The sequence below is a fragment of the Trachypithecus francoisi genome, unplaced genomic scaffold, assembly GCF_009764315.1.
Source record: "Trachypithecus francoisi isolate TF-2019V2 unplaced genomic scaffold, Tfra_2.0 Contig00196, whole genome shotgun sequence".
NCBI lineage: Eukaryota > Metazoa > Chordata > Mammalia > Primates > Cercopithecidae > Trachypithecus > Trachypithecus francoisi.
The window spans coordinates 29,602-55,928 of NW_022680504.1; the positions used below are offsets into that span (position 1 = coordinate 29,602).

Genomic DNA, 26,327 nt, shown 5'->3' on the forward strand with positions numbered 1-26,327 from the left:
TTGGGAGGCCGAGGCGGGCGGATCACAAGGTCAGGAGATTGAGACCACGGTGAAACCCCGTCTCTACTAAAAATACAAAAAAAAAAGTCAGTCGGGCGCCGTGGCGGGCGCCTGTAGTCCCAGCTACTCGGGAGGCTGAGGCACGAGAATGGCGGGAACCCGGGAGGCGGAGCTTGCAGTGAGCCGAGATAGCGCCACTGCACTCCAGCCTGGTGGACAAAGCGAGACTCCGTCTCAAAAAAAAAAAAAAAAGAAAGTTCATCCTTAACCCCAGCCTTCCAGTCAAGGTTCCCACCAGTCTGCAAGTGTCACATGCCGCTGGGTCAAACTCTAAGATCCCTTTTAGAGGATCCCATTCGCTCCCTCCCTTCCGCCGCCTTGCAGCGCCGAGAAACAAAGCTCTGAAAGAACCGTCAGATGTCCGTGCGCTGGGGCCTTTCCAGGATGGCGGGGCGCAGTCGTTTCTGGGTCGGGATGACGCCTGGAACCAGGCGGGGTCCCTGGCACCAGGATCCCGAAAAGCAGACCTGCGTCTCCTTGTCCAGCTCGTTCCTCTTCCCCTTGCCGTCGGCCCCCTGCATCCGCCGTCCTCCCTCCCAATCGAGGGCCTCCAGCTCCAACTCCACCCTCCCAGCTGTGCGTTCATAGCGACCGCCCTCCCTGTAGGGGCACACGGACCTGGAGGTGGAGTCTTGGTCTCCAACAAGGCTGGCCAGGATTGGACAGAAACCGAAGGGGCGAGGCGGGTCCGGGGGTGCTGCGCTCCAATTGGGTACTGTCCCGGGGAGTGGAGCCTGAGCCCCTATTTCCCGCGGCCGCCCTGAGCCTGCCACAGCCGCTGCCCACACCACCATCAGCGTATTCACTGCCATCCCCGCTGTCCTTGCAGCCTCCACCATGGGCCTAGAACTGTACCTGAACCTGCTTTCCCAGCCCAGCCGCGCCGTCTACATCTTCGCCAAGAAGAATGGCATCCCCTTCGAGCTGCGCACTGTGGATATTATCAAAGGTGGGCCCAACCCGTTTCCCCGTGTGTCCACAAATCCAGTGCACCCCCAGGCCCCTTGCCCTGCTCCGCCCTGAGCGTCTCGCTGCCCGCACAGCCCCCTCACCTCCTCCTGCAGCGTCTGCCACCAGAGAATGCTGTCGATTGAGTGACCTTGGAGGGATCACAGCTTTCTCTGAACCTTAGCTTGCTTTCTGAAAAGGTGGATAATGTTACCTTCTGAAAAGGTGGATAATGTTACCTTCTGAAAAGGTGGATAATGTTACCTTCTGTTCTGTAGGGGTGGAAAGAAAATACTTTATGGAGTTTTCAGAATCTTTTTTTTTTTTTTTTTTTTTTTGAGACGGAGTCTCGCTATCACCCAGGCTGGAGAGCAGTGGCCGGATCTCAGCTCACCGCAAGCTCCGCCTCCCAGGTTCACGCCATTCTCCTGCCTCAGCCTCCCGAGTAGCTGGGACTACAGGCGCCCGCCACGTCGCCCGGCTAGTTTTTTGTATTTTTTAGTAGAGACGGGGTTTCACCGTGTTAGCCAGGATGGTCTCGATCTCCTGACCTCGTGATCCACCCGTCTCGGCCTCCCAAAGTGCTGGGATTACAGGCTTGAGCCACCGCGCCCAGCCGGGAGTTTTCAGAATTCTTGCGTGGAATGCACGCATTTAAATTCACAAAGCCCGGAAGACGTTGGAAAGGACATGCTGTTGTAAGAATTAAGAGATGGGAAGAGATGAGCCACCCCAGTTTGCCTCCCTTCCCCTTGCCCACCAGAGTCCTGGCTAGAAAACTTCTCTGCATCCACCTGCTGCACCTGGCCCCACCCACCAAACCCCCCCAGCTGCCCCACAATGTGGCAGGGCAGGGAGGCCCATCCAGGGAGTGGGGCTGATCCAGCCCTCTGGAACCAGACCTTGCTGTTTCTCAGGGGTGTGGGGCTCTGCTTGGGGAGGGAGAGGGAGGGTGGAGAGGTGCAGCCTTTTTACGCTGAAGATCTTTTTTTTTTTTTTTTTGAGAGGGAGTCTCACTGTGTTGCCCAGGCTGGAGTGCAGTGGCCGGATCTCAGCTCACTGCAAGCTCCGCCTCCCGGGTTTATGCCATTCTCCTGCCTCAGCCTCCCGAGTAGCTGGGACTACAGGCGCCCGCCACCTTGCCCGGCTAGTTTTTTGTATTTTTTAGTAGAGACGGGGTTTCACTGGATTAGCCAGGATATCTCGATCTCCTGACCTCCTGATCCGCCCCTCTCGGCCTCCCAAAGTGCTGGGATTACAGGCTTGAGCCACCACGCCCGGCCTACGCTGAAGATCTTGTCTGACTTCTTCCTCTTCAGGGCAGCACAGAAGCAATGAGTTCTTCCAGATCAACAGCCTGCAGAAAGTGCCTGTGCTCAAGGATGGTGATTTCATCTTGACCGAAAGGTGCCCTCCTTCCCTCTCCCCTCCCACATCCGGAGCACATGTGACCCTGGTTGTCCCCACTGTGTGGGCCCTCCCATACCCCATGGGGCAGCAAGGGGAAAGGAGAGGGATCTGGGGAGAAGGTACAGCTTGGGGTGTGCCCGGGATGAGCAGGGGCTGACAGAGCATGTCCCCGCACCTCTCATCTTTGGCGTCATCTGAGCCCCAGGGCCTCTCTGCTCCCAGACTGAAGGATATTGGAAGAGAAGACAAGGGAACATTTTTCCAGTGTTGCACAGAGTAGGTTCAACAAATGCAAGCTGAAAAGAGCCTCTAGTGACTTGTGGCAGACTACCCCAATCTGCCCAGGCCAGGCCTAGAGGCCAGTGCCATGGCCCAAGGGCACAGCTCGTGGTGAGGTCCAGCCGCTGGGCAGGAAGAGGACAAGAGGTCAGGTGGCTGCAGAAGTGATGGCTGCAGGACCTGTCAGAGGAGGGCCGAAGACCTGCCTCCCCTCGTGATCCCTGATCCATGCACGTGGGCACACAAGTGACTCCACGGAGCATCCACCGTGTGCTGGCCCCATGCTGCGTTCCAGTGGTCCAGGGAGCCTTTTCTGAGCTTCACTGCCTCAGACAAGTCACTTGACCATTCTGACCTTGAGTTTTCTCTTGTGCTAAAGGGCTAACGGGAGTCTCTACCTCATAGGGCAGCTGCTGGGATATCACAGACATGAGGTTCTCAAAGTGCAAAGCAGAAGGTCCAGCCAAGAGTCGGTGCCTAAGAAAACAAAGACAGGAGGAGACTCCGGGGAGGAGGGGTTGGTGTTGGGGAGCTGGAGATGGAGGGTGAGGCTGGAGGGCAGTCCTTCAAATGCAGAGAAACCCCCAGGCCCCACTGGCGGATGGGAGCAGCTGGGGGTAAAGGCCTGGTGCCAGTGTCCTTACAGCCACTGCCCATTCATTCCCAGCTCAGCCATCCTGATTTACCTGAGCTGTAAGTACCAGACGGCGGACCACTGGTATCCATCTGACCTGCAGGCTCGTGCCCGTGTTCATGAGTACCTGGGTTGGCATGCCGACTGCATCCGCGGCACCTTTGGTGTACCCATGTGGGTCCAGGTGAGGAGAGCCATCTGGAGAGTGGTTGGCATTCAGAGAGTAGTTGGGAGTAGGCAGGGGCCATACACTGACCCACTCTCTGCCCCCATCAGGTGTTGGGGCCACTCATTGGGGTCCAGGTGCCCGAAGAGAAGGTGGAACGCAACAGGACTGCCATAGACCAGGCCCTGCAATGGCTGGAGAACAAGTTCCTGGGGGACAGGCTTTTCCTTGCTGGCCAGCAGGTGACGCTGGCTGATCTCATGGCGCTGGAGGAGCTGATGCAGGTGTGAGCTCAGCCTGTGGGCAGTGTCCCTCTTCGTGCCACACCCATGAGGCAGACAGAAACACTGAGGCCTAGAGAAAGCCAGGACTTTGCCCGGAGTCATAGAGCAAGTCTCTGGATGATCTGGGGCCAGAACCCTGAGCTTCTGCCTCCTGCCTGGGTATGGGGTCTCACCCCGGCTGCTCTTGGGCTCTAAAGCTGAACAAACTGCCTGGGCCTCCATGGTCCATTCATCTGAGGGCTGGGGAACGGACCATGTCTCTGATACATTTGCCCATGGTTCCAGCATTCGGGTTGGCAGTGACAATTGGGAAAGTTGTATCCCCACAACCTTTTCATCCTTGTTCCTGCAGCCGGTGGCTGTCGGCTACGAACTGTTCAAGGGACGGCCACGACTGGCAGCATGGCGTGAACGAGTGGAGGCTTTCCTGGGTGCTGAGCTGTGCCAGGAGGCCCACAGCCTCATCTTGAGCATCCTGGAACAGGCGGCCAAGAAAACCCTCCCAACACCCCCACCAGAGGTCTATCCGACTATGCTACTTCGAATTGCCAGGATCCCCTGAAGGGTCTGGGATGGGGCCCAGGAGATTCGCCATGAGGATTCATTCTGTTACTTACTTGCCCCTGTTTATCTTTCCCTCTTGCCCCAGTCCCTTCTCTCCAGCTTCATGTGAAGCTCTGCACAGGCAAGACAGTGTCCTTGGCAGTGCTGCTTCTCCTTAGGTACAGCAGACATAACCAGTAAGAGACTAAATCTGCAATACATAAAAAAACTCCTACAAATCAGTAACGTGAAGAACACTCAAAAATTGGCAAATGTCATCAGTGTTTTTTTTTTTTTTTTTTTTTTGAGACGGAGTCTCACCCTGCCGCCCAGGCTGGAGTGCAGTGGCCGGATCTCAGCTCACTGCAAGCCCCGCCTCCTGGGTTTATGCCATTCTCCTGCCTCAGCCTCCCAAGTAGCTGGGACTATAGGCGCCCGCCACGTCGCCCGGCTAGTTTTTTGTGTTTTTTTAGTAGAGACGTGGTTTCACCGTGTTAGCCAGGATGGTCTCGATCTCCTGACCTCATGATCCGCCCGTCTCGGCCTCCCAAAGTGCTGGGATTACAGGCTTGAGCCACCGCGCCCGGCCCATCAGTGTTTTAAATATAATAAAGATTCCAAACACTTTGAATAGGGAACCAAGAGTTACTGGTTTTACTACGTTGTTATGTTATGCATATGGAGTAAAAGTCGGTGCTAGTAACCCTCATCATGGTTAACCAAAGTAACTTCATAATAGCAAGTCAACATAATTGTATTACCAGGGCAACAAAATATTAAGTAAGTAACCAATTCGAATTGCCAACTATTAAAGGATGTAGGGGATGTTTCACAGGGAATAGCAATGATCTTTGAAGTCTAGGAAGCTTAAAAGATTTCTTTTAACAAGCATTCATGTCTTCTAGGACAGTTTTGTAATAACAGCAGATAGTAGGATTGTACATTGTCACACAGACCTCCATGTATATCCATGGGATGGACCTCATCACAATCATTTTAACAGAGAGAACTTAATATAAAGAATTGGTGGCTGGGCGCGGTGGCTCAAGCCTGTAATCCCAGCACTTTGGGAGGCCGAGACGGGCGGATCACGAGGTCAGGAGATGGAGACCATCCTGGCTAATAAGGTGAAACCTCGTCTCTACTAAAAAATACAAAAAAACTAGCCGGCGAGGTGGCGGGCGCCTGTATTCCCAGTTACTCGGGAGGCTGAGGCAGGAGAATGACGTAAACCCGAGCGGCGGAGCTAGCAGTGAGCTGAGATCCGGCCACTGCACTCCAGCCTGGGTGACAGAGCGAGACTCCGTCTTAAAAAAAAAAAAAAAAAAAGAATTGGTAACCAGGCATTAGAGAACTCCAAAGACAGAGAATCCAGATTAACGCGGAGGTAAACACTGCAAGAAACTGCTACCCCTAGGGCTGGGGGATCAAGGGAGGACATTGGAATTTGGAAGACCAAGATGCTGGAGGGGCTCTGAGGAATTCAAACCTCTAAGAAGGGTGTTGCTAATCCCCCTAGCATCACCTTCTAAGAAGGGCAGGGTTCCCCAGTTTGCCCTGAGGTCTTCACAGGAGGCCATCTGGCTGTGGATGCAGTTCTCAAGTGTGACAGTAGATGTCACTGCTGACCAATAAACACACTATTCCATACACATACTGGGCTACTTGCCCACACGTCTTGTGGCCTTGGTGCCCCCACTTCCCATGCCTGCCCTGTGCCCACCATGTGCCACTCCTAGCCAGAAGTATTCCAAGCAGCAACCATTGCAACTGCCCTGCCTTAAGGGTGCCTGGTGGTGGCTTCTGTCTTAGGTCCCATTCCGAATGTCTGTCTCTCGAGCGATTTCTCATACTTTGGGGGACACGCTGGCCTGCTTTCCTGGGCCTTTTCCATTACCAATCCCTCTCCCCATCAGACATTGGGGATTGCGGCCACAGCCTGTGCTTTCTTGATCCCTGCTGGCTGCCTTTGGATTGTTCCTAATTGGATGGCTTTACTTTCAACAGACACTCCAATAAAAAACATGAAATAAAGAATAAAGTCAGTCAGTCCCAGTGCTGTGTAGGTGGCAGTAAGTCCGGGAGACCGACGTCAGCTGAACTAACCATGGTGTGCTTCATTGTTAAATGGGGCCAGCAGGATCCCCAGTTAACCTGGCAGGAGGAGGGGCAGGGAAGGGTCCTGAGAAGTGACCTTGAGTTCCACTTAGTGCTCTTGGCAGAGGGAAGGGCTTGGGCTAGCGCTGGAGGCGTGAAGATGGGGTGTGTTCAGGGCTCTCCAGCAGTCCAGGCGTGGGAAGGGGACGCTGAGAAGGGAACCGTAGCAAGGTGAGGACTGACTTTCAGCCATGTGACTGAATTGCCTGTGTGTGGTGCGTGTATATGTGTATGAATGTCAGTGACTGTGTGTGTGTGAACGTGAGTGAATTGTGTGAATTGAGTGAATTGTGTGTGTTTATGTGTGGGCGTATATGCCTGTGATGGTAGTGAACTGTGTGTACGTTGGTGTATATGTGTGCGAATTTGGTGTGTAAATGTGAGTGAGCAGTGTGAATTTGTGTATGTGGGTGTATGTGTGTGAATGAGTGAATTGTGTGATTTTGTTGGTGTGAATTGTGTGCCTGTGTCTGTGAGGGGGTGTGTGTGTGTGTATTGTTTGGGAGGGGGTTGGTGTGTATGTGTGTCAATGTGAGTGAATTGTGTGACTTTATTGAATGTGAGTGAATTGTGTCATTGTGTGGGTGTATATGTGTGCGTACATGAGTTAACTGTGTTACTGTGTGAACGTGTGTAAATGGTATGATTGTGTATGTGGGTGTATATGTGTGTGAATGTGATACATCGTGTGACTGTGTGTGGATGTGGGTGAATGTGTGAATGTGCGTGGCTGTGTGTCAATGACTGTGTGAGTGTAAGTGTGCAGGTGGTAGCTCAGGATTTAAGGTACTTTAGGGGAATCATTCTTTGGCTCTGGTCCTTGGTTTCCTTTCTATGAAACAAGTTGAGTGAATTAGGCAGTCTCTGGCATTCCAGGATTTCGTCTCAGGTCTAAACAGGATTTTGTAAAGTGAAAGCACCATCCCTTGGGCATCCTGGGAGGTGTCCCTGCCCTCCATGGCTCGCCTTCTGCCACATGGCCCAGCAGCAGCTACTCTGCAGGACCGTGTGCTGCCATGACAGGTACCGATGCGCGCTGGTGCGGGCCTGCAGGTCCTGGGGATACCAGTGGTCAGGCGCTTTGTACATGCAGCTCATATGCAGCAAGATAGCCACACTGAGGGGACATGGCAGGGGCAGAAGGCATGCCCTGATCACTCTTCAGGCATTTTCTGGGGCATTTTCACTATCCCCATGATGCAGAGGAGAAACGTGAGGCTCAGAGAGGTTAGGTAACTGCCCAGGGTCACACAGCCCTCCACGAGGCCAGACTATCATCTGAACTAAGGGCAGGAAGTAAGAAACAAAATATCATGAACTTCAGCAGGGGATCAGGGAAGGCTTCCAGGAGGAAGGGGCACCCAGTGTGAGTCCAAAGAATGAGAGCAAGTTGGGTATCTCCCCAACATATCCAAAGCATGGACAGGGCCAGGAGCAAGGCCAGCAGGAGAGAACCTTCCAGGTGACATGGCAGCATTGCTTCCCACCCCGTCCCATCCCCTGTCCACCTATGGTGAAGCGTTGTGCAGTGTGACCCCCAGAGCTCATCGTGCCTCTGTGGGTGTCGGACCCTCCAGTGATCCCAGGCTCTGAATGTGAATCCAGCTCCACCACGGAGGCACTGTGTGGCCTCGGTAAAGGACGCCACCATGCAGCCACCAACCTGGAGGCCGTTTTTGGCTTTCATTTTTCCCGCCCACCTCCGACCCTTCAGCAAACCCTGCAGTTAGAGTTTCAAGAAAAGTCAGAACCGACCACCACCCCGCCCCTCAACCCTGCACCACCACCACCACCTTGGTCTGGGGCTCCAGCGCCGCCTGCTGGATGACTGCAGTAGCTGTCTCACCCCCACCAGGGGATCCTTTATGACGCAAGTCAGATCACAGTTCTCCTCTGCTCAAAACCCTCTGACGACTCAATCCACCTGCAGTAAGACCCAAAGCCTTCCCAGTGTCCCATGCTACCCTCTGTCCTGACCTCCTGCTCTTCCTGCTCACTGCACCTGCCCTGGCCCATTGCTCTCCAGTCTGCACCCCACGCATTGTCCCACCTGGAGCCTTCACCCTTACTCTTCCCTCCAGTCAGAACACCCTTCCTCTCATGCCTTGCGCATTCCTACAGCTCTCTGCTCAGATGCCACCTCCTCCAGGGAGTCTTCCCTCAATATCCTACTCATAGCGACACATGCCCCCACTCTTACCCTGTGTATTTTTTCCATGGCATCCATCCACATCTGATATGTTACATGTTTACATGGGTTACTGTCAGCTCCCGTTGTATTAATGGAATGTGATCCCATGAGGGGAAGGGCGTAGACACGTTCGCTGCTCAAGCCCCAGGGCTGAAATGGGGTCTGGCCCTGGTGGATGTTTAGCAAGTAGCCACTGAGGCTCGCTGAGTGGTCCCTTGACTCTCCAGGGAAACAGTACTTGCCCCACAGGGTTTGTGGGCAAAATGGTAGCGCTAAGATGCCTGGTACAGCTGCTCCTCGAAACTTAGCACTCTCCTTCCTTCAGAGGGCTGGGCTGGTGGTGAGGAGGCCTGGAAGCAGACTGGGCATTTTGGCCTTCTGCAAGTCCCTCCCCTCCTCCAGCCTCAGTTTCCTCATTTGTACAATGCAGGAGGGGACTTCTATAGCCCCTCTCAACACTGGGCACCTCTGCCTGCCTCAGCCCATTCTTCACCCTGGGGCTGGTGCAGAGCCCACAGTCCATGATCCAAGCCATCAACAGTGAACAGACAGATGACTGACTGGCCCCACAAGGCCTGGCAGCAGCCCAGGGACCGGTAACCTCTCAGCCAAGGTGAAGTCCCCATCCTTCAAGGCCTGGCACCTTCCTCAGAGGGTTCACCTGGGCAAAAGCAACGCTGTGTTGCTGGCCTGCAGGCGAGATCAGAGAGGTGAGTGGGGAGAACCCTGAGTTCTCTGAGGTCTCTGCCCACCCACACCCCAAAATCCCAGCACCAGCTTTCTGAGGCCCCTGTCTGGGAGGCATCAGGGAAGAGGAGGCCTCTCTGCTAGTCACTGGATCACAGACCCTGACCCCATCAGAGGTCCGCCTTTCCTGTGTCCAGCTCCTTGAAACATGGGTCAAGGACAATTCCCTGGAGCTGTAATTCACACCCCACCCCCAGTCAGTTCCATCCATAGGTCAGACCCCTCCAGCCTCCTCCCTGAGCTCTAGGCTTGCCCCCTCTGATTCAGCTTCCTATCCCAGCTGGTGACTTAGGCCCTTCTGACCAGGCTGGGTGACCTGTCTACACCCCAGAGACCCAGCGACACATTTTCCCAACCGTCAGACCAACCTCATTCTTGCTGGGAATCCCTGCCCCGTTCAGCCACTCAGCCTCCAGTGGCTCAGCTCTTCTTCCTTTCCTATGCCAAACTCTCAAGGCTGCCTCCCCACTGGGGGTTCCCAGGTCTGACTCACTTTAGCACTTCAGGCCGGTGCTGGAGGCCGCATTAGGTGCCTGGTTAATGTGTTTGGATCGGAGGACCTCAGTCGAGCCAGGCTCCAGTCTGATCATAGGCCTACATGTGGGCCTCTTTGCCCTACTACTGAATGGACATGCACACCTCTGCCCATTCTCCCTCCACAAACTGCCTCCATGTCCAGCCCCTGTTCTGCAGCAGGTGGCTCACGCTGGTTGTACCAAGGGTAGCAGTTGAGAAGAGTCAGCTGAGCAGGGGCCTCCTTCTGGCCTGCCCAGGGGATTCTGACTCTGCTGTCTGTCCTACTGCCCAGTTATAGTCCTGCCTCCTCCACTGAATTCTGCTCCAGCTGCATCTCTCTATGCCAGCCAGACCAGCAAACACTGGAGCTCAGGGTGAGGGGGCTGGCCTCTCCCACTGCCCTGCCACAGGGCCCTTCCGCCTCTAGCCTCTAGGAGTAGCCCCTTCAGCTGGGTGAAGATAGAGCAAGTCAGATGCAGGAAAAAGAAAAGGCAGAAGAATGCCAAGAAATGCATAAAAGTGGACGAGACCCAGGGCTAGACACGGTGGCGCATGTCTGTAATCCCAACACGTTAGAAGGCTAAGGCAGGTGTATCACTTGAGCTCAGGAGTTCAAGTCCAGCCTGGTCACCATGGTGAAATCCTGTCTCCGCAAATACCAAAAAAAGAAAAAGAAAAAGAAAATAGCTGGATGCAGTGGCATGCCTGTAGTCCCAACTACTCTACTTGGGAGGAGGAAGTGGGAGGATCACTTGAGCCTGAGAGGTCAAGGCTACAGTGAGCCGGGATCATGCCACTGCCCTCTAGCCTGGGCTACAGAGTGAGTCAAAAAAAGGAAGAAGAAGAAGAAGAAGAAGAAGAAGAGGAGGAGGAGGAGGAGGAGGAGGAGGAGAAGGAGGAGGAGAAGGAGAAGAAGAAGAAAAGAAGAAGAAGAAGAAGAAGAAGAGAAGAAGAAGAAGAAGAAGAAGAAGAAGAAGAAGAAGAAGAAGAAAGAAACCCAGGCAGAGGTAAACAAGTACTATTCCACTTAGGAAACAAGGAGGTAGTTTCACTGTTTTTTCCAAGCACATGGTGTGAAGATATTCTGGCCCCACTCCATTTCCCTACCCTCCTTCCGCACCTGCTCTACCCCCTCTTAATTTATAATTTGAAGAATGCTTTGTATTCACTATGCAAAGACGAGGCCTCTTTTAACATAAACAACCAGCAGGGCATGGCAGCTCATGCCTGTAATCCCAACACTTTGGGAGGCGAAGGCAAGAGGATTGCTTGAGCTCAGGAGTTTGAGACCAGTCTGGGCAACAAAGCAAGACCTCCCCTCAGTAATAATAATAATAATAATAATAAATTGGCTGGGCACGTCATCTGCCACCTGTAGTCCCAGCTGCTTGAGGGGCTGAGGCAGGAGGATCGCTTGAGCCTGGAAGTTTGAAGCTGCAGCGAGCCAGGATTGTACCACTGCACTCCAGCCTGAGTGACAGAGTTAGATCCTGTCTCCAAAAGGTAAAAATAATACAAGATAATTATGTAATAGTTTCCACACCGGAGAGTCTGATTCTTCGTGTTAGTCTGCATTCTTGGCCTGACTGCAAAGCAGCGGGGACAGATGGGGATCCGCAGCCGGTATACCCTGGGCCCGGCTGCCCAGCCCAGTGCTTCATAGCTCCACTGTGGGAAGCCTGAAGGGGATGCCGTTCTTCTTGGCGAAGATGTAGACCGCACAGCAGGGCTGGGACAGCAGGTCCAGGTACAGCTCCAGACCCATGATGGGGGTGATGGGGTGGGGCGTGGGAGGGCAGACCTAAACCTAGGGGATGGGCCCTGGGGACGAGCCCAGGGTACAGGCCTAGGAACAGGAACTGCAGGCAGGAACGGCTGGTGGGGGGTGGCGGGCAGGAACTGCTGGGTCACCAAGCCTGCAGTGGTGCACCTCACTAGGAGCCCGGAGCCCGGCCACGCCCTCCTCTCTCAAAGGTTGGCTCCAGAGAACTTTGGGCCAATCAGTGGTGCATCCGCTCTCTCCTTTCTGGGAATCTAGGCTGGGGGTATCTTTCTCTCTAAAAGGGAAGAGGAGAAAGGAGGTGCAGCAGCCTCCTTGCCCAGTAACTGGCCCAGTGCCCAGGATGGAGGCTAGAGGGGAAGGGTGGCTGGCTGCCTGCAAGGCTGACAGCCCCAGACCTCATGAAGGAATGAGCTGTCCCTCCCCAGTCATGAGGGTCATATTTATTACACTCCAGCTAATGCCTCCCCTAGATGGCTGAGGCCCTGTGAGGCCTATCCTGAGGTTTCCAACAGTGCCTGGCATTGCAGAGAACTTCCTACCCACTATTCAAGTGCAACCCTAGGGCTTTTGATGCCTGTGGGTATGACACTCCCATTTCCCCAGGGAGCCTCCCAAGGTAGGAAAACCCTATTCCCAAATCCAAGATTCGGAGAAAGACTGTTGGCAGGAGGATGGTTACTGGAAAACTTGAGAATAGCTTTGCTTCTCTCGTTCCCCATGGTTCCCATCTACCCCCTTTTTTGAGATAGAGTCTTACTTTGTTGAGTAGGCTGGAGTGCAGTGGGATGATCATGGCTCACTGCAGCCTTGACCTTCAGGGCTCAAGTGATCAAGTGATCCTCTCACCTCAGCCTCCCAAGTAGCTGGGATCACAGGCATCACGTCTGGCTAGTTTTAAATTTTTTAATTAATTAATTTTTTTTTTTGGTAGAGACGGGGTCTCACTATGTTTCCCAGGCTGGTCTCCAACTCCTGGGCCCAAGTGGTCTTCTTGCCTCAGACTCCTGAAGTGTTGAGATTACAGGCATGAACCATTGCACCCAATCCCATGGTCCCCATTTAAGACCTATCCCCCCGCAGAAGAGTGCCTTCCTGGCCTAGTGCTGCAGCTCTCTCCAGACGGAGAGGGGCCACATTCTCCTGCCCCTTCAGTTGCCCGCCCCTTTTCAGAAAACACCTTTGGCCAGGATTACTGCAATATCCAATCTCCCTGCTTCTTCCCTGGCTGTCTTCCAGTCCAACCCCCAGCAGCCAGAATATTATTCTAAAACACAACCAGAGCACTCCATTCATTCTAACAGTTTAAAGCCAAACACCTAGGCATGCCATTTAGGCTCCTGAATGGCTGGGTCTTGACCAGGAGAGCTGCTGTCTAGATTTTCTCCTCCTGACCAGTTCCTCAACAGAGATGCAAAGCTACTGATTAATAGTAAGAGTCGGCCAGGCACAGTGGCTCGCGGCTATAATCCCAGCACTTTGGGAGGCCGAGGCAGGCAGATCACCTGAGGTTGGGAGTTCGAGACCAGCCTGACCAACATGGAGAAACCTTGTCTCAATTAAAAATACAAAAGTAGCTGGGCGTGGTGGTGAGTGCCTGTAATCCCAGCTACTCAGGAGGCTGAGGCAGAAGAATCACTTTAACTCGGGAGGTGGAGGTTGTGGTGAGCTGAGATTGCACCACTGAGCTCCAGCCTGGGTAACAAGAGCAAAACTCTGTCTCAAAAAACAAAACAAAACAAAACAAAACAAACAGACAAACAAAAAAACCAGTAAGGGTCATGTTCTGGGAGGCTAACTCAGCCAACTGTTGGGTCACCATGACTATAGCCAACAAATATGGGATGCTGCTGGGCCCTGGGCTGTCAGATAAATTACTTTCCCCAAGAATTAGAAGGCTATAGGAAATGTATTGCTTTTTGTTTCGTTTTGTTCTGGGTTTCTTTGCGTGTTTTTAGAGACAGGATCTTGTTCTGTTGCCCCAGGCTGGAATGCTATGGCTCAATCAGAGCTCACTGCAGCCTCGAGCTCCTGGGCTCAAGTAATCCTCCCACCTCAGCCTCCCGAGTAGCTAGAACTACAGGCATGCACCACCATGCCTGGCTAATTTTTAAAAAAATTTTTTTTGGCTGCATGTGGTGTCTTGGCACCTGTAATCCCAGCACTTTGGGAGGTAGAGGCGGGAGCATCTCTTGAGCACAGGAGTACAAGGCTAGCCTGGGCAACATGGCAAGACCCTGTCTCTACAAAAATAAAAAAATTAGCTGGGCGTGGTGGGGTGCACCTGTTGTCCCAGCTTCTTAGGAGGCTGAGGTGGGACTATTGCTTGAGCCTGGGACCTCAAGGCTGCAGTGAGCTATGACTGTGCCACTGCACTCCAGCCTGGGCAACAGAGTGAGACCCCATCTCTGAAAAAATATTTTTTGGGGGAGCCAGGCACAGTGGCTCACTCCTGTAATTCCAGCACTTTCAGAGGTGGAGAAGCGCAGATCAGTTGAGGTACAGAGTTTGAAACCAGCCTGGCCAACATGGTGAAACCTCGTCTTTTCTAAAAATACAAAAATTAGCCAGGTGTGGTGGTGCATGCCTGTAATCCCAGCTGTTCAGGAGGCTGAGGCAGGAGAATCGCTTGAACCTGGGAGGCAGAGGTTGCAGTAACCTGTGATCGTGCCTCTGCCCTCCAGCCCGGGCAACAGAGCAAGACTCTGTCTCAAAAAAAAAAAAATTTATTTTGAACTCCTGGACTCAAGCAATTCCCCAACCCGGACCTCCCAAAGTACTGGGATTATACGCATGAGCTAGCACTCTCAGCCACATTTATTAATTTCACTCTTGGCAAACATCAGGGAGAAGCTGACCCAAACGGCCTGGGAAGGGGGATTGTCTTTCAGATAGAGACCAAGACTAGGGGTGGGACAGAGGAAAGTCAAATAAATCACACATTAGAGTTAGAAGCAGAGGCTCAGGCTGAGCCCAGGTTTATTATCCAAAATGAAAATGAAATGCAGTGATTAAAGGACACAGGATCTCAGTGTGCATCATTCTCTTTTTTTTTTTTTTTTTTGAGATGGAGTCTCGCTCTATCGCCCAGGCTGGAGTGCAGTGGCCGGATCTCAGCTCACTGCAAGCTCCGCCTCCCAGGTTTATGCCATTCTCCTGCCTCAGCCTCCCGAGTAGCTGGGACTACAGGCGCCCGCCACCTCACCCGGCTAGTTTTTTGTATTTTTTAGTAGAGACGGGGTTTCACGGTGTTAGCCAGGATGGTCTCGCTCTCCCGACCTCGTGATCCACCCGTCTCGGCCTCCCAAAGTGCTGGGATTACAGGCTTGAGCCACCGCGCCCGGCCATGTGCATCATTCTCATTGTGGCTTTCAGGCAGCTGTGGAAGACAGGGTAGGGATGGTGGCCTTGGGAGCTGAGGCGCTCTGGGACTTGGGCAAGTTTTAGGCAAGCCATTCCTGCTTTCTGGGCCATTAGAAATGAAAGTGCTTTGTGGACTGTTGAGGGCAGTGCAGGGGTAAGGCTTCCCAGCTCACCGGATCATGGCCAGCACCCAGGGCATCAGCTTCTGCTTTATGGTGGGGTCTGCAGGTGGGAAGTCCTTGGCCTTCAGAATGACCTCATGGGCCTCCCGGAAGAGGTCCTCCCCCACTGCTGCCTCCACGCGCTGCCGCCATGTGGCCAGCTTGGGTCGGCCTTCGAAGACTTGGCAGCCAGCACCCACAGGCTGTGGAGAAAAGGGGACAGAATGGGGATGGATGGTTGCGAGGGCAGGGATGGGCAGCATCTGATTTGGGGACCATAGATCTTCAGGAGGGGTTTGCACACACACTTAAGCACAGTGCTATAGCCAGGTGTGGCAGCATAAGCAGGACTTCAGCAACTAGCCAGGGCCCCCTGGCCTAGCCGGCCCACCTGCCCACAGCACTCACATGCATCAGCTCCGTGATGGCTACCAGGTCAGCTAAGGAGATGTGAGGCCCAGTAAGGAAGGCCTTGTTCTGGAGGAACTTGTCCTCGAGCAACTGCAGGGTCACATCCAGCTCTACCAGGGTGGCTGCCAGTGTCTGAGGAGATACTGGCTCACCCAGGAAAACAGGGAACATCATCTGAGGATTGGGCAGGCAAAGTCAGGAGTTAGTGGGGTAGAGAGTTAGTTTTGATTTGCATTTCCCTAATGATTAGTGATGCTGAGCATCTTTTTTTGTACTTCTTGGCCAAAATGAGAATATTCTCAACACATTGGGTTAAGTAAAATATATCAATTTTCTTTCTTTTCTCTTTCTTTCTTTCTTTCTTTCTTTCTTTCTTTCTTTCTTTCTTTCTTTCTTCTTTCTTCTCTCTCTCTGTCTCTCTCTCTCTCTCTCTCTCTCTCTGTCTCTGTCTCTCTCTCTCTCTCTCTCTCTCTTTCTTTCTTTTTTTTGAGACAGAGTCTTGCTCTGCTGCCCGGGCTGGAGGTGCAAGCTCCACCTCCCAGGTTCACGCTATTCTCCTGCCTCAGCCTCCCGAGCAGCTGGGACTACAGGTGCCCGCCACCATGCCCAGCTAATTTTTTGTATTTTTTTTTTTAGTAGAGACGGGTTTTCACCTTGTTAGCCAGGATCGTCGCAATCTCCTGACCTCGTGATCCACCCGCCTCGGCCTCCCAAAGTGCTGGGATTACAGGTGTGAGCCACCACACCCAGCCTTACTTTTTTTTTTCTTTTAAGACGGTGTTTAGCTGTGTCACCCAGGCTGAAGTGAAGTGGTACCATCTTGGCGCACTGCAAACTTTGCCCCCAGGGTTCAAGCGATTCTCCTGCCTTAGCCTCCTAAGTAGCTGGAATTATAGGCGCAGGCCATCAAGACTGGCTAATTTTTGTGTTTTTAGTAGAGACAAGGTTTCCCCATGTTGACCAGGCCGGTCTTGAACTCCTGACCTCAGGTGATCCACTGCCTCAGCATCCCAAAGTGCTGGGATTACAGGCATGAGCCGCTGTGCTCGGACTCTTTTTACTTTTTAATTGTGCCTACTAGAAAGTTTAAAATTGGCCGGGCGCGGTGGCTCAAGCCTGTAATCCCAGCACTTTGGGAGGCCGAGACGGGCGGATCACGAGGTCAGGAGATCGAGACCATCCTGGCGAACACAGTGAAACCCCGTCTCTACTAAAAATACAAAAAACTAGCCGGGCGAGGTGGCGGGCGCCTGTAGTCCCAGCTACTCGGGAGGCTGAGGCAGGAGAATGGCGTAAACCCGGGAGGCGGAGCTTGCAGTGAGCTGAGATCCGGCCACTGCACTCCAGCCTGGGCGACAGAGCAAGACTCCGTCTCAACAAAGAAAAAAAAAAAAAAAAGAAAGTTTAAAATTACGTATGTGGCTCACATTATACTTCTATCAGACAGCACTTGACTAAATGAACTAAATTCCAGAGAGGCATAACCCATTCCTAGAGGAGCTACTTTCCAATTTCATTTCCTTGGACCCCCAAGCAGGCAGGGAGAAAGGCTGCCACAGGCACAGGCTTTTCTGACTGAGCAGCAGTTTGGGAACTGGGGACAGAGCTGAAAAGCAGAGAGATCTTATACGCAACATAGTAGTCGGTGATTAGATTTTAAAGCCGTGCTAGACTGAGCTAGTGACCTGATCTCACATTCAAGATATCTGAAACCAAAGATAAACTGAAACCAACTAAACCTGCAACCCAGCCCACCTCCTGATTAGCTAGAAGAGAACAACCTCGCATCCTGGTTACCCGACAAAGGGAAGTGCAAGCCCTTTCTTGGGGGTATTTATTATGCAATTCAATCTCTGTTCTTCTTTTATCATAATGTCTCGCACACAAGAATACATCATGAGGCCGGGCATGGTGGCTCACGCCTGTAATCTCAGCACTTTGGGAGGCCGAGGTGGGAGGATCACCTGAGGTCAGGAGCTCAAGACCAGCCTGGCCAACATGGTGAAACCCTGTCTCTACAAAAATAGAAAAATTAGCCGGACACGATGGCAGGTGCTTGTAATTCTAGCTACTTGGGAGGCTGAGGTGGGAAAATTGTTTGAACCCAGGAGGCGGAGGTTGCAGTGAGTCAAGAAGATCACGCCATTGCACTCCAGCCTGAGCAATGGAGTGAGAGTCCGTCTCAAAAAAATAAAAAATAATAATAATACATCATGAGACAAGCAAAGAAGCAGGCAAATGTGACCCATAATTAAGAGGGAGAAAAAACAATCCATAGAAATAGACCCATAGGCTGGGTGTGGTGGCTCATGCCTGTAATCCCAACACTTTGGGAGGCCAAGGAGGACGAATCACTTGAGGTGAAGAGTTCAAAACCAGCCTGGCCAACATGGTGAAACCCGGTCTATACTACAAATACAAAAAATAGCCAGGTGTGCTGGTGGGTACCTGTAATCCCAGCTACTCAGGAGGCTGAGGCAGGAGAATCACTTGAACCTGGGAGGTGGAGGTTGTAGTGAGCTGAGATCGCGCCACTGCACTCAGCCTGGGTGACAGAGTGAGACCCCATCTCAAAAAAACAAAACAAAACAAAACAGATCCACAGAACACCTACGCGTTGAGATTAGTTGACAAAGATTTTTAGGTAACAGTGATAAATATGTTAGAGAATTTGGAAGAAAAGACAGATAAAATGGATAAACAGATGGTGAATTTCAGCAGAGAAGTGGAAATTCTAAAAACAACCAAATGGAATTTCCAGAGTTGAAAAATACATATCTCAAACAAAGAATGTATTGGATAGGCTTAATAGCAATTTGGCACAACAGAGGAAAGAATCTGTGAAGGCAAAGACAGGTCAGTAGAAATAATCCAAAACTGAAAAGAACAAAATGGTGCCTGAGCACTTTTGGGGAATGTTCTCGCTGCCACCCCCAACACTCCCAGCCTCACCTTATGCCACAAGGCCCGGAGGCAGCTTCTCCGCAGAGCCGTGTGCTGCCATGCCAGGTACTCATCCACACGGGCACGGGCCTGCAGGTCTTGAGGGTACCAGTAATCAGGGACCTTATATTTGCGCGTCAGGTAGAGCAGGATGGCCACACTGTGGGTGTGGGGGAGTCACGATAGGTAAGGGAAGGGCACTGTGCTGGGTATTCTATACGTAGTTGTTTTTGTTTTGTTTTGTTTTTGTTTTTTTGAGACGGAGTCTCGCTCTGTCACCCAGGCTGGAGTGCAGTAGTGCGATCTTGGCTCACTGCAACCTCCGCCTCCGGGTTCAAGAGATTCTCCTGCTTCAGTCTCCCAAGTAGCTGGAATTATAGGCGTGTGACACCACACCTGGCTAATTTTTTGTGTTTTTAGTAGAGACGGGGTTTCACCCTATTAGCCAGGATGGTCTCAACTCCTGACCTTGTGATCCGCCCACCTCCGCCTCCCAAAGTGCTATGATTACAGGTATGAGCCAACGCGCCTGGCCTTTTTTTTTTTTTTTCTTTTTTTTTTGAGACAAGATCTTCCTCAGTCACCCAGGCTGGAGTGCAGTGTTGCAATCTCAGCTCACTGCAGCTTCAATTTCTACAATAATGCACCACCGTGCCTGGCTATTTTTTTTTTCTTTTTTGTAGAGATGGGATCTTACTGCATTGCCCAGGCTGGTTTTAAACTCCTATCCTCAAGCAATCCTCCAGCCTTGGCATCCCAAAGTACTGGCATTACAGGCACGAACCACTGTGCCCAGCACACTTCTTTAAACTTTCTGACAATTTGCCAAAGTATTAGCCTCATTTTCCAGAGAAGAAAACCAGGCTTAGAAAGGCAGAGACTTGCCCTAGAGCACACAGCTCTTAATGGTAGAGCTGAGAATCTTTCTGAGGCTATACCCAAGCTTTTCTTACCACCAGGCAAAATCCCACAACAGAATGTCTTGCCAAATGCTTAGAGACAGTTTCTGATCAGAGAATCAGAGAGAGCTTCCAGGAGGATGGGTCATCAAAGCTGAGCTTTAAAGACGCTCAGTTCTTTGCATTCTACATCCACTCTCATCCGCTGGGATTCCGACCAGCCTGTGACGGCCTGATTGTTCAAAAAGGCTCCCATGTCCTTTTGTTCTTTCTATCATTCTTTCTGCCAAGAATCCACTCCTATCTAAGCCGACTGAGGTAGTTTGGCTCCCTAAAGCACCACTCGGGAAACACTCTTGCAGCTGCAGGATCCTAGAAAAACAGAACAGACAAGGCGCCCTGGCACTCTCCTCCTTCCCTGGGTTTTGAGGGCTGCCATGGTGATGGGATGAGCATGGACCTGGAAGGACACAGGATGTGTCCATTTGGAGACACAGAAAAGCTTTCAGGAACTTGGGGTTTCCCAAGGGTTGGGCATGCAGGCCAAAAGGGCAGAAAACCTCTGTATCTGCCACTGGCCCATATTCTCTATTAAGCTGGGGCTACACCCATGTCCCAGCTTAACAACTCCATTGTCTGTGCAGGGTGCCCAGGAGCTCCTTTTGCTCCGAGCCAGTTGTTCAAGCCATCTCTGAGGAGGGCTGCAGGTCCTGTGAGCCACAGACCTCCCGAAGGTGAGAGTAGTGGCAGAGAAACGCAGAGATTGCACATTGACTCTGGCTGGTACCTGGGGGGCACAATGCTGGGTAACACAAGGACTCAGGACACCTGGGGCACCAGGAAGGAAGAAGGTCCCTGGCAGAATGTCAGAGGAATTCATTGGAGGTGCATCCATCCTGAGATTTCAGAGATGAGCTCTAAAGCACAAACTCCAGGTTCTTCTTGTTATGGGAAGGGTGACTCTGGTGACAAAAGGGGCAGAACTGGGGAAAGGTTGGCCTTTCCTGAAGAGGACTCAACTTCTTGGGACCTGCTGTGATGTAAGACGTCCATATCTGGTGGCTCTCCCATGGGGGAGACCCATCCCGGGAAGCTGCAGCCCAGAGATGGTGCCACCGGGCAGCCCAGATGCCACTGAGCCATCGCCACAGAAGCTTGGCCAGAGGATTGCCCCATGGTGGGCAAAGCTGCCTTCTTCCACTGGCCTGCCCTGCCTCAAGGATACTCTCACCAGCAACCAAAGGACTGGTGTGGAAGTAAAGTAGATGTTTGCTTTTCCAATCATCAGGGTGAACTGGAATAGCAGGAAGCCAGGGGCCTGGGGTCCAGTACTGACTCTCTGCGGGATGCGGGGCACAGAGACTCTCTGCCTCTGAAGGTTTTAGTTTCCTTGCCTGTGAAATACAGGGTTAGAGCAAGATGGTTCCAGCAGGCCTGGCAGCAGCCCTAGGGTCCCACTTACCTCTCTGTCAAGGTGAAGTCCCCGTCCTTCAAGGCTGGCACCTTCTTCAGGGGGTTCACCTGGGCAAAAGCATCGCTTAAGTGCTGACCTGGGAAGAATCCAGCATAGTGGGTGGTGGGAGGAGAACGCTGAGCCCGCCATGGCCTGTGCCCCTCCCTGCAATGCTCAGGCCTCAGTTTCATAGCTCTTCTTCCCACCAGTCTGCACTCCTGGTTGGCAAAGACTGGAAGGGCCCCTGCGCGAGGAGGAGGAGGCCACTCCACTGGCTGGTACAAAATAGACAACACCCCTTGCTAAGTCCTGTAGGCACAGCCTCCTTCCACAGCCTGCCCCACTGCAACAGAGCTCACTGTGCAGGGTATGGTTCCTGGACCTTTGCATGCACCCTACCTACCTCCTCTTTCCACTATCGCCAGCTTCATGAACTTACAATCAGAGCGTCCCAAGCTGCAGGATAGGTCACCTGAGGGGACTCTGGCTTACTACCTTGTCCCTTCCACCATTAACTGTAAGGCAGGGTCATGAAACACAGAGAAGTGGCCTTTTTCTGGTATCTACCTACTTAGAAGCAACTTCTACTGGCTCCACCATGTCCCTTTGTTCACCCTGCCCTGGGCATGGTGGAGCTGTGCGTAGCATACCTGCTACCACCTCCCGTACCCTGACCTTTTATTCCCCTAACAGATGGGGTCTCGCTATGTTGCCCAGGCTGGTCATGAACGACTGGCCTTAAGTGATCCTCCTACCTCGACCTCCCAAAGTGTTGGGATTACAGGTGTGAGCCACCATGCCCAGCCTGCTACTGTCTCTTTACCCTCCCTTCAGACTCTTCCTTCACCAGGAACACCCTCCTCTCTTTCCTAGTAAAACATGCTTTCCTCTGCACCACTATATTTGACAACCAGCTTGGACGTCTTCTTGCCTCCCATTCCCTTTCCTCTGCCCCATACTCTGCAGAGGAAGTCCTTGTGCAGGACAGTGGGCAGTTTCCAGTAGAGACTAGGTGGAGAAGTTTCAGGCAGAGGGCCAGCCATGGAGTGGGAGCCCTGGGCAGAAGGTTTAGCCAAGTAGAGTCGCCTTACTTGCCCAATTAGCCATACCTGGGTTCTGCTTCCAACCCCTCCTACTACCCCAACCCGCACTGGGCCTGGGCCTGCCAGCTGAGTCCTCAAGGGCCTTGGAGGCATGCCAGAAAAACAAAACAGGGTGTAGGACTCACCAAGCCCCGGGGTCCCCCTTCTGCTCCCAGCATACCCCCTGGGGCAACCTACCTCCCCAGCAGGAACAAGAGGCAGAGGACAAGGTTTTGGGAGGCAGAGGTTGCAGTGAGCTGTGATCCTGCTACTGCACTCTAGCCTGGGTGACAGAGCAAGACTCCGTCTCAAAAACAAACAAACAAACAAACAAACAAAATGCCTTGGGCCAGGCACAGCAGCTCATGCCTGTAATCCCAGCACTTTGGGAGGCTAAGCTGGTGGATCATTTGATGGCAGGAGTTTGAGAACAGCCTGACCAAAATTGTGAAATCCCATCTCTGTTACAAATTAGCCAGACATGGTGGCACACATCTGTAATCTCAGCTACTCAGGAGACTGAGGCAGGAGAATCGCTTGAACCCGGGAGGCGGTGGTTGCAGTGATTCGAGATCCATGCCACTGCACTGTGACAGCAAGGGCAAGACTCTGTCTCAAAAAAAAAAAAAAAAAAAAACAGAAAAAAGAAAAGAAGTAGAGGATAAGGACAAGGTCAGAGGCAAAACAGGAGGCGCAGAGGAAGGAAGGGACAAAGAGGAACCCCAATGCAGACTGGACGAGTGCAGAGGGCAGGGATGGAAAGTCACGTCCTGAGCTGTTTGCTGTTGCAGAATCTCAGCAGCTGGACCACAAAGAAGGGACTTGATCCTGTCCCAGTCTCTACACCTGGCACCCTTAACCTCTCTCATCCCGCCTTGCCCTAGGCCCAGGTCACACGCCTTTTCATTTTCTTCCTTATTTTTATTTTTTTTTAAGACGGGGTCTTGCTAGAATGCCCTGACTGGAGTGCAGTGGTTATTCAAGGACACCATCATAGCGCCCTGCAAGGGGAGCCCTGACAGACCGCACCTGGAAAATCGGGACACTCCCACCCTAATACTGCGCTTTTCCAAGGGCCTTAGCAAACGGCACACCAGGAGATTATATCCCGCGCCTGGCTCCGAGGGTCCCACCACTGAGCCTAGCTCACTGCTAGCACAGCAGTCTGAGATGAACTGCAAGGCGGTAGTGAGGCTGGGGGAGGGGCGTCCCCCATTGCTGAGGCTTGAGTAGGTAAACAAAGCGGCGGGGAAGCTCGAACTGGGTGGAGCCCACTGCAGTTCAAGGACGCCTGCCTGCCTCTGTAGACTCCACCTCTATGGGCAGGGCATAGCTGAACAAAAGGCAGCAGAAACTTCTGAAGACTTAAACGTCCCTGCCTGACAGCTTTGAAGAGAGTAGTGGTTCTCCCAGCACGGAGTTTGAGATCTGAGAACGGACAGACTGCCTCCTCAAGTTGGTCCCTGACCCCCGAGTAGCCTAACTGGGAGCCACCTCCCAGTAGGGGGGTGACTGACACCTCATAAGGCCAGGTGCCCCTCTGAGGCGAAGCTTCTAGAGGAAGGATTAGGCAGCAACATTTGCTGTTCTGCAGCCTCCACTGGTGATACGCAGGCAAACAGGGTCTGGAGTGGACCTCCAGCAAACTCCAACAGACCTGCAGCTGAGGGTCCTGACTGTTAGAAGGAAAACTAACACAGCGCCCTGCAGCCTGGAACTCCTGGGCTTAAGCGATCCTCCCACCGCAGCCTCTGGAGTAGCTGGGACTACGGGCGTGTGCCCCTGCACCCAGCTGTGCCCGTTTTTGTCCTCCGGTCTCGCTTCTCTTCATGAGCCAAACCCCTTTATTCGGCCTTAGGGGAACCCCGTCGTCTATTCCGTGAGACCGAGCAGAGTTTGGGGGAGCCCCCACTCTTGGATCTCCCTGCTGGCTCTTTCTCCGTTCGGTCTCCAAACCAGACCAGCAAGGGCCCCAGGAAGAAGGTGGCGCCGGGAGAAGTTCCCTAAGCTATGTATGCCTACCTGTCCCTTCCTGACTTTTCAGTTCCCCAAACCTGAGGCCAGAGCTACCTTTAATCAGATCCACGATGCGCAGCTCGAAGGGGATGCCGTTCTTCTTGGCGAAGATGTAAACAGCGCGGCAGGGCTGGGACAGCAGGTCCAGGTACAGCTCCAGGCCCATAGCGGGGACAGACCGACCAGACAGGAAACCAGCGGGAGAAAGCAAACTCCAGTGCCAGGACTCCGGTCTCGGACCTCAGACCACGCCCCTGCGGCCTCGCCCCCCGACCGCGGGGCCCCATTGGGCGGCTCGGGCGCCTGGGGACGCTGTTTAGTCCAATCGCGGGCGGCAGGCGGCCTGTCGGAGGGCTGGGCCAGCCTGGCTCCTGCGGGATCAGGGCGGGTGGCCAAGAGACGGTTGTCCTTCAGGGGGACGCACAGAGAGGCCCCAGTTCCATGCCTTTCGTTCCTGGCTCTCTCATTTCACTTAGCATAATGTCTTCAAGGTGCATCTGTGTTGAAGCGTGTGTCAGAATTTCCCATCGTCCCCATTTTAGAGGAGGAGATAAACACTGAATGATTATAGACCCAGAAAGTCTGGCTCCAAAGTCCATCCTCTTGGCTCAACACTGCAGAGTCCTTGGTGCCAGCAAGTGGCAAAGCCTCAGGGCTTACGTTCAGTGTTTTGTGGCCACTCGCTTCACTCCAGTCGCACTCCCTGGAATGTGACAACCTTGGTCTTCCTGCCCCTGCAAGCATAGTGCCATCCATCGCATTCCCTGGATTTATTTCTTCCCTTCTCCAGGCCTGTGTTTCTCCATCTTTAAAATGACAGGGAAGCTAGAGCCCTCCTAAGTCCTTTCAAGTCCACACCCCAAAATTCATCTGCCAAGTTGTAAGCCCAGACCTGTCCCTTGCTGCCAGGGAGCCCCCCAAGGCCTGCCATGGAGTCTGTCAAACAGTATCAGTGTCACATATCACTTTCTTTTTTTTTTTTTTTTGAGACGGAGTCTCGCTCTGTCGCCCAGGCTGGAGCGCAGTGGCCGGATCTCAGCTCACTGCAAGCTCCGCCTCCCGGGTTTACGCCATTCTCCTGCCTCAGCCTCCCGAGTAGCTGGGACTACAGGCGCCCGCCACCTCGCCCGGCTAGTTTTTTGTATTTTTTAGTAGAGACGGGGTTTCACCGTGTTAGCCAGGATGGTCTCGATCTCCTGACCTCGTGATCCGCCCGTCTCGGCCTCCCAAAGTGCTGGGACTACAGGCTTGAGCCACCGCGCCCGGCCCACATATCACTTTCTAAAACAAATCCCACTGAAAGTGTGTCAGCCAAAGCATAATGTTTTCTAGAGAATAAGGAACATTTCTGCAAAGAAAGTGGAAGTAATAACTATTTTATTTTATTTAGATAGAGTCTCTCTCTCTCGCCCAGGGTAGAATGCAGTGTTGTAATCACAGCTCACTACAGCCTCCAACTCCTGGGCTCAAGCCATCCTCCCATCTCAGCCTCCCTGAGTAGCTGGGACTACAGGTGCGCACCAAGACGCCCAGCTATTTTAAATAATTTTTTCTGTAGAGGCAGGGTCTCACTATGTTGCCTAGGCTGATCCTCCCACCTCTGCCTACCAAAGTGCTGGGATTACAGATGTGAGCCACGATAGCTGGCCAGTAATAGTGATTTTTTAACTGGAAAAAAATTAAGGAAATATGAGAAATTCAGATTTCCATGTTAAAGTTTTGAAAGGAGGTAGACACTCAGAGAAGGCAATGGCTGCCTTATCCTCACCTCTGGATAACTTCAGTCAGAGGCCCAAGGAGGAGCTGTCAGGATTCTGGTCCAAGGCTCAGCCTGTCTTGCAAGTTCAAAACCTAATTTGGGGTGCGAGTGGTGGCTCGTGCCTGTAACCCCAACACCTTGGGAGGCTGAGGCAGGCGGATCACCTGAGTTCAGGAGTTTGAGACCAGCCTGGCCAACATGGTGAAACCTTGTCTCTACTAAAAATATAAAAATTACCTGGGCGTGCTGGCATGTACCTGTAATCTCAGCTACTCGGGAGGCTGAGGCAGGAGAATCGCTTGAACTCTAGAGGCAGAGGTTGCAGTGTGCCGAGACTGAGCCATTGCACTCCAGACTGGGTGACAAGAGGGTAACTCCACCTAAAAAAAAAAAAAAATTAATTTGGTCCATGTTTCAGGGTTCATCATTTTCTTTGGGTCTGACTCACATAAACCAACTCACAAAGGCTGTATTTATTAATTTATAGAAAACAAGATAAAAGTGAAAGTGTATGTGATTTTTTTT

At 52.6% G+C, this 26,327-nt stretch overlaps 2 protein-coding genes and 1 pseudogene across 7 annotated transcripts; 1 reads left to right on the plus strand and 2 right to left on the minus strand.

Annotated features, from left to right (window-relative positions):
- The first annotated feature begins 763 nt into the window (after positions 1–763).
- On the plus strand, positions 764–5,346 carry GSTT2B (glutathione S-transferase theta 2B). The gene is made up of 6 exons (XM_033198951.1): positions 764–1,009; positions 2,328–2,415; positions 3,365–3,515; positions 3,608–3,781; positions 4,134–4,607; positions 4,920–5,346. Exons 1-5 carry the CDS (start codon positions 898–900, stop codon positions 4,341–4,343), a joined length of 735 nt encoding a protein of 244 aa, XP_033054842.1. The 5' UTR covers positions 764–897; the 3' UTR covers positions 4,344–4,607; positions 4,920–5,346.
- A 9,317-nt stretch (positions 5,347–14,663) lies between these two features.
- LOC117076051 (glutathione S-transferase theta-1) lies at positions 14,664–24,298 on the minus strand. 6 transcript variants are annotated; one of them, XR_004434232.1, is made up of 6 exons: positions 24,098–24,297; positions 20,955–21,042; positions 18,603–18,753; positions 15,648–15,824; positions 15,064–15,442; positions 14,664–14,748 (listed from the first exon to the last, which is right to left on the minus strand). XR_004434232.1 is itself a non-coding variant. In XM_033199060.1 (5 exons), exons 1-5 carry the CDS (start codon positions 24,207–24,209, stop codon positions 15,248–15,250), a joined length of 723 nt encoding a protein of 240 aa, XP_033054951.1. In that variant the 5' UTR covers positions 24,210–24,297; the 3' UTR covers positions 15,042–15,247. The 6 variants fall into 6 exon arrangements, 4 of the variants coding, with proteins under 4 accessions (XP_033054951.1, XP_033055078.1, XP_033055297.1 ...); XM_033199060.1 differs by lacking the exon at positions 14,664–14,748 and having other exon boundaries at positions 15,042–15,442; XR_004434266.1 differs by lacking the exons at positions 18,603–18,753; positions 20,955–21,042 and having other exon boundaries at positions 24,098–24,255.
- LOC117076227 lies at positions 17,054–17,813 on the minus strand (annotated as a pseudogene).
- Positions 24,299–26,327: the final 2,029 nt, after the last annotated feature.

What these genes read in the sequence shown, in the direction of transcription:
- LOC117076051 (XM_033199060.1), bottom strand. Translation starts at nt 24,209, where the DNA reads ATGGGCCTGGAGCTGTACCTGGACCTGCTGTCCCAGCCCTGCCGCGCT. An exon ending in CATCGTGGATCTGATTAAAG is followed by an intron (nt 21,043 to 24,097) that starts GTAGCTCTGGCC and finishes GATTCTTCCCAG; the next exon opens with GTCAGCACTTAAGCGATGCT. An exon ending in CCATCACGGAGCTGATGCAT is followed by an intron (nt 15,443 to 15,647) that starts GTGAGTGCTGTG and finishes TTTTCTCCACAG; the next exon opens with CCTGTGGGTGCTGGCTGCCA.
- GSTT2B (XM_033198951.1), top strand. Translation starts at nt 898, where the DNA reads ATGGGCCTAGAACTGTACCTGAACCTGCTTTCCCAGCCCAGCCGCGCC. An exon ending in GTGTACCCATGTGGGTCCAG is followed by an intron (nt 3,516 to 3,607) that starts GTGAGGAGAGCC and finishes TGCCCCCATCAG; the next exon opens with GTGTTGGGGCCACTCATTGG. An exon ending in CGCTGGAGGAGCTGATGCAG is followed by an intron (nt 3,782 to 4,133) that starts GTGTGAGCTCAG and finishes TTGTTCCTGCAG; the next exon opens with CCGGTGGCTGTCGGCTACGA.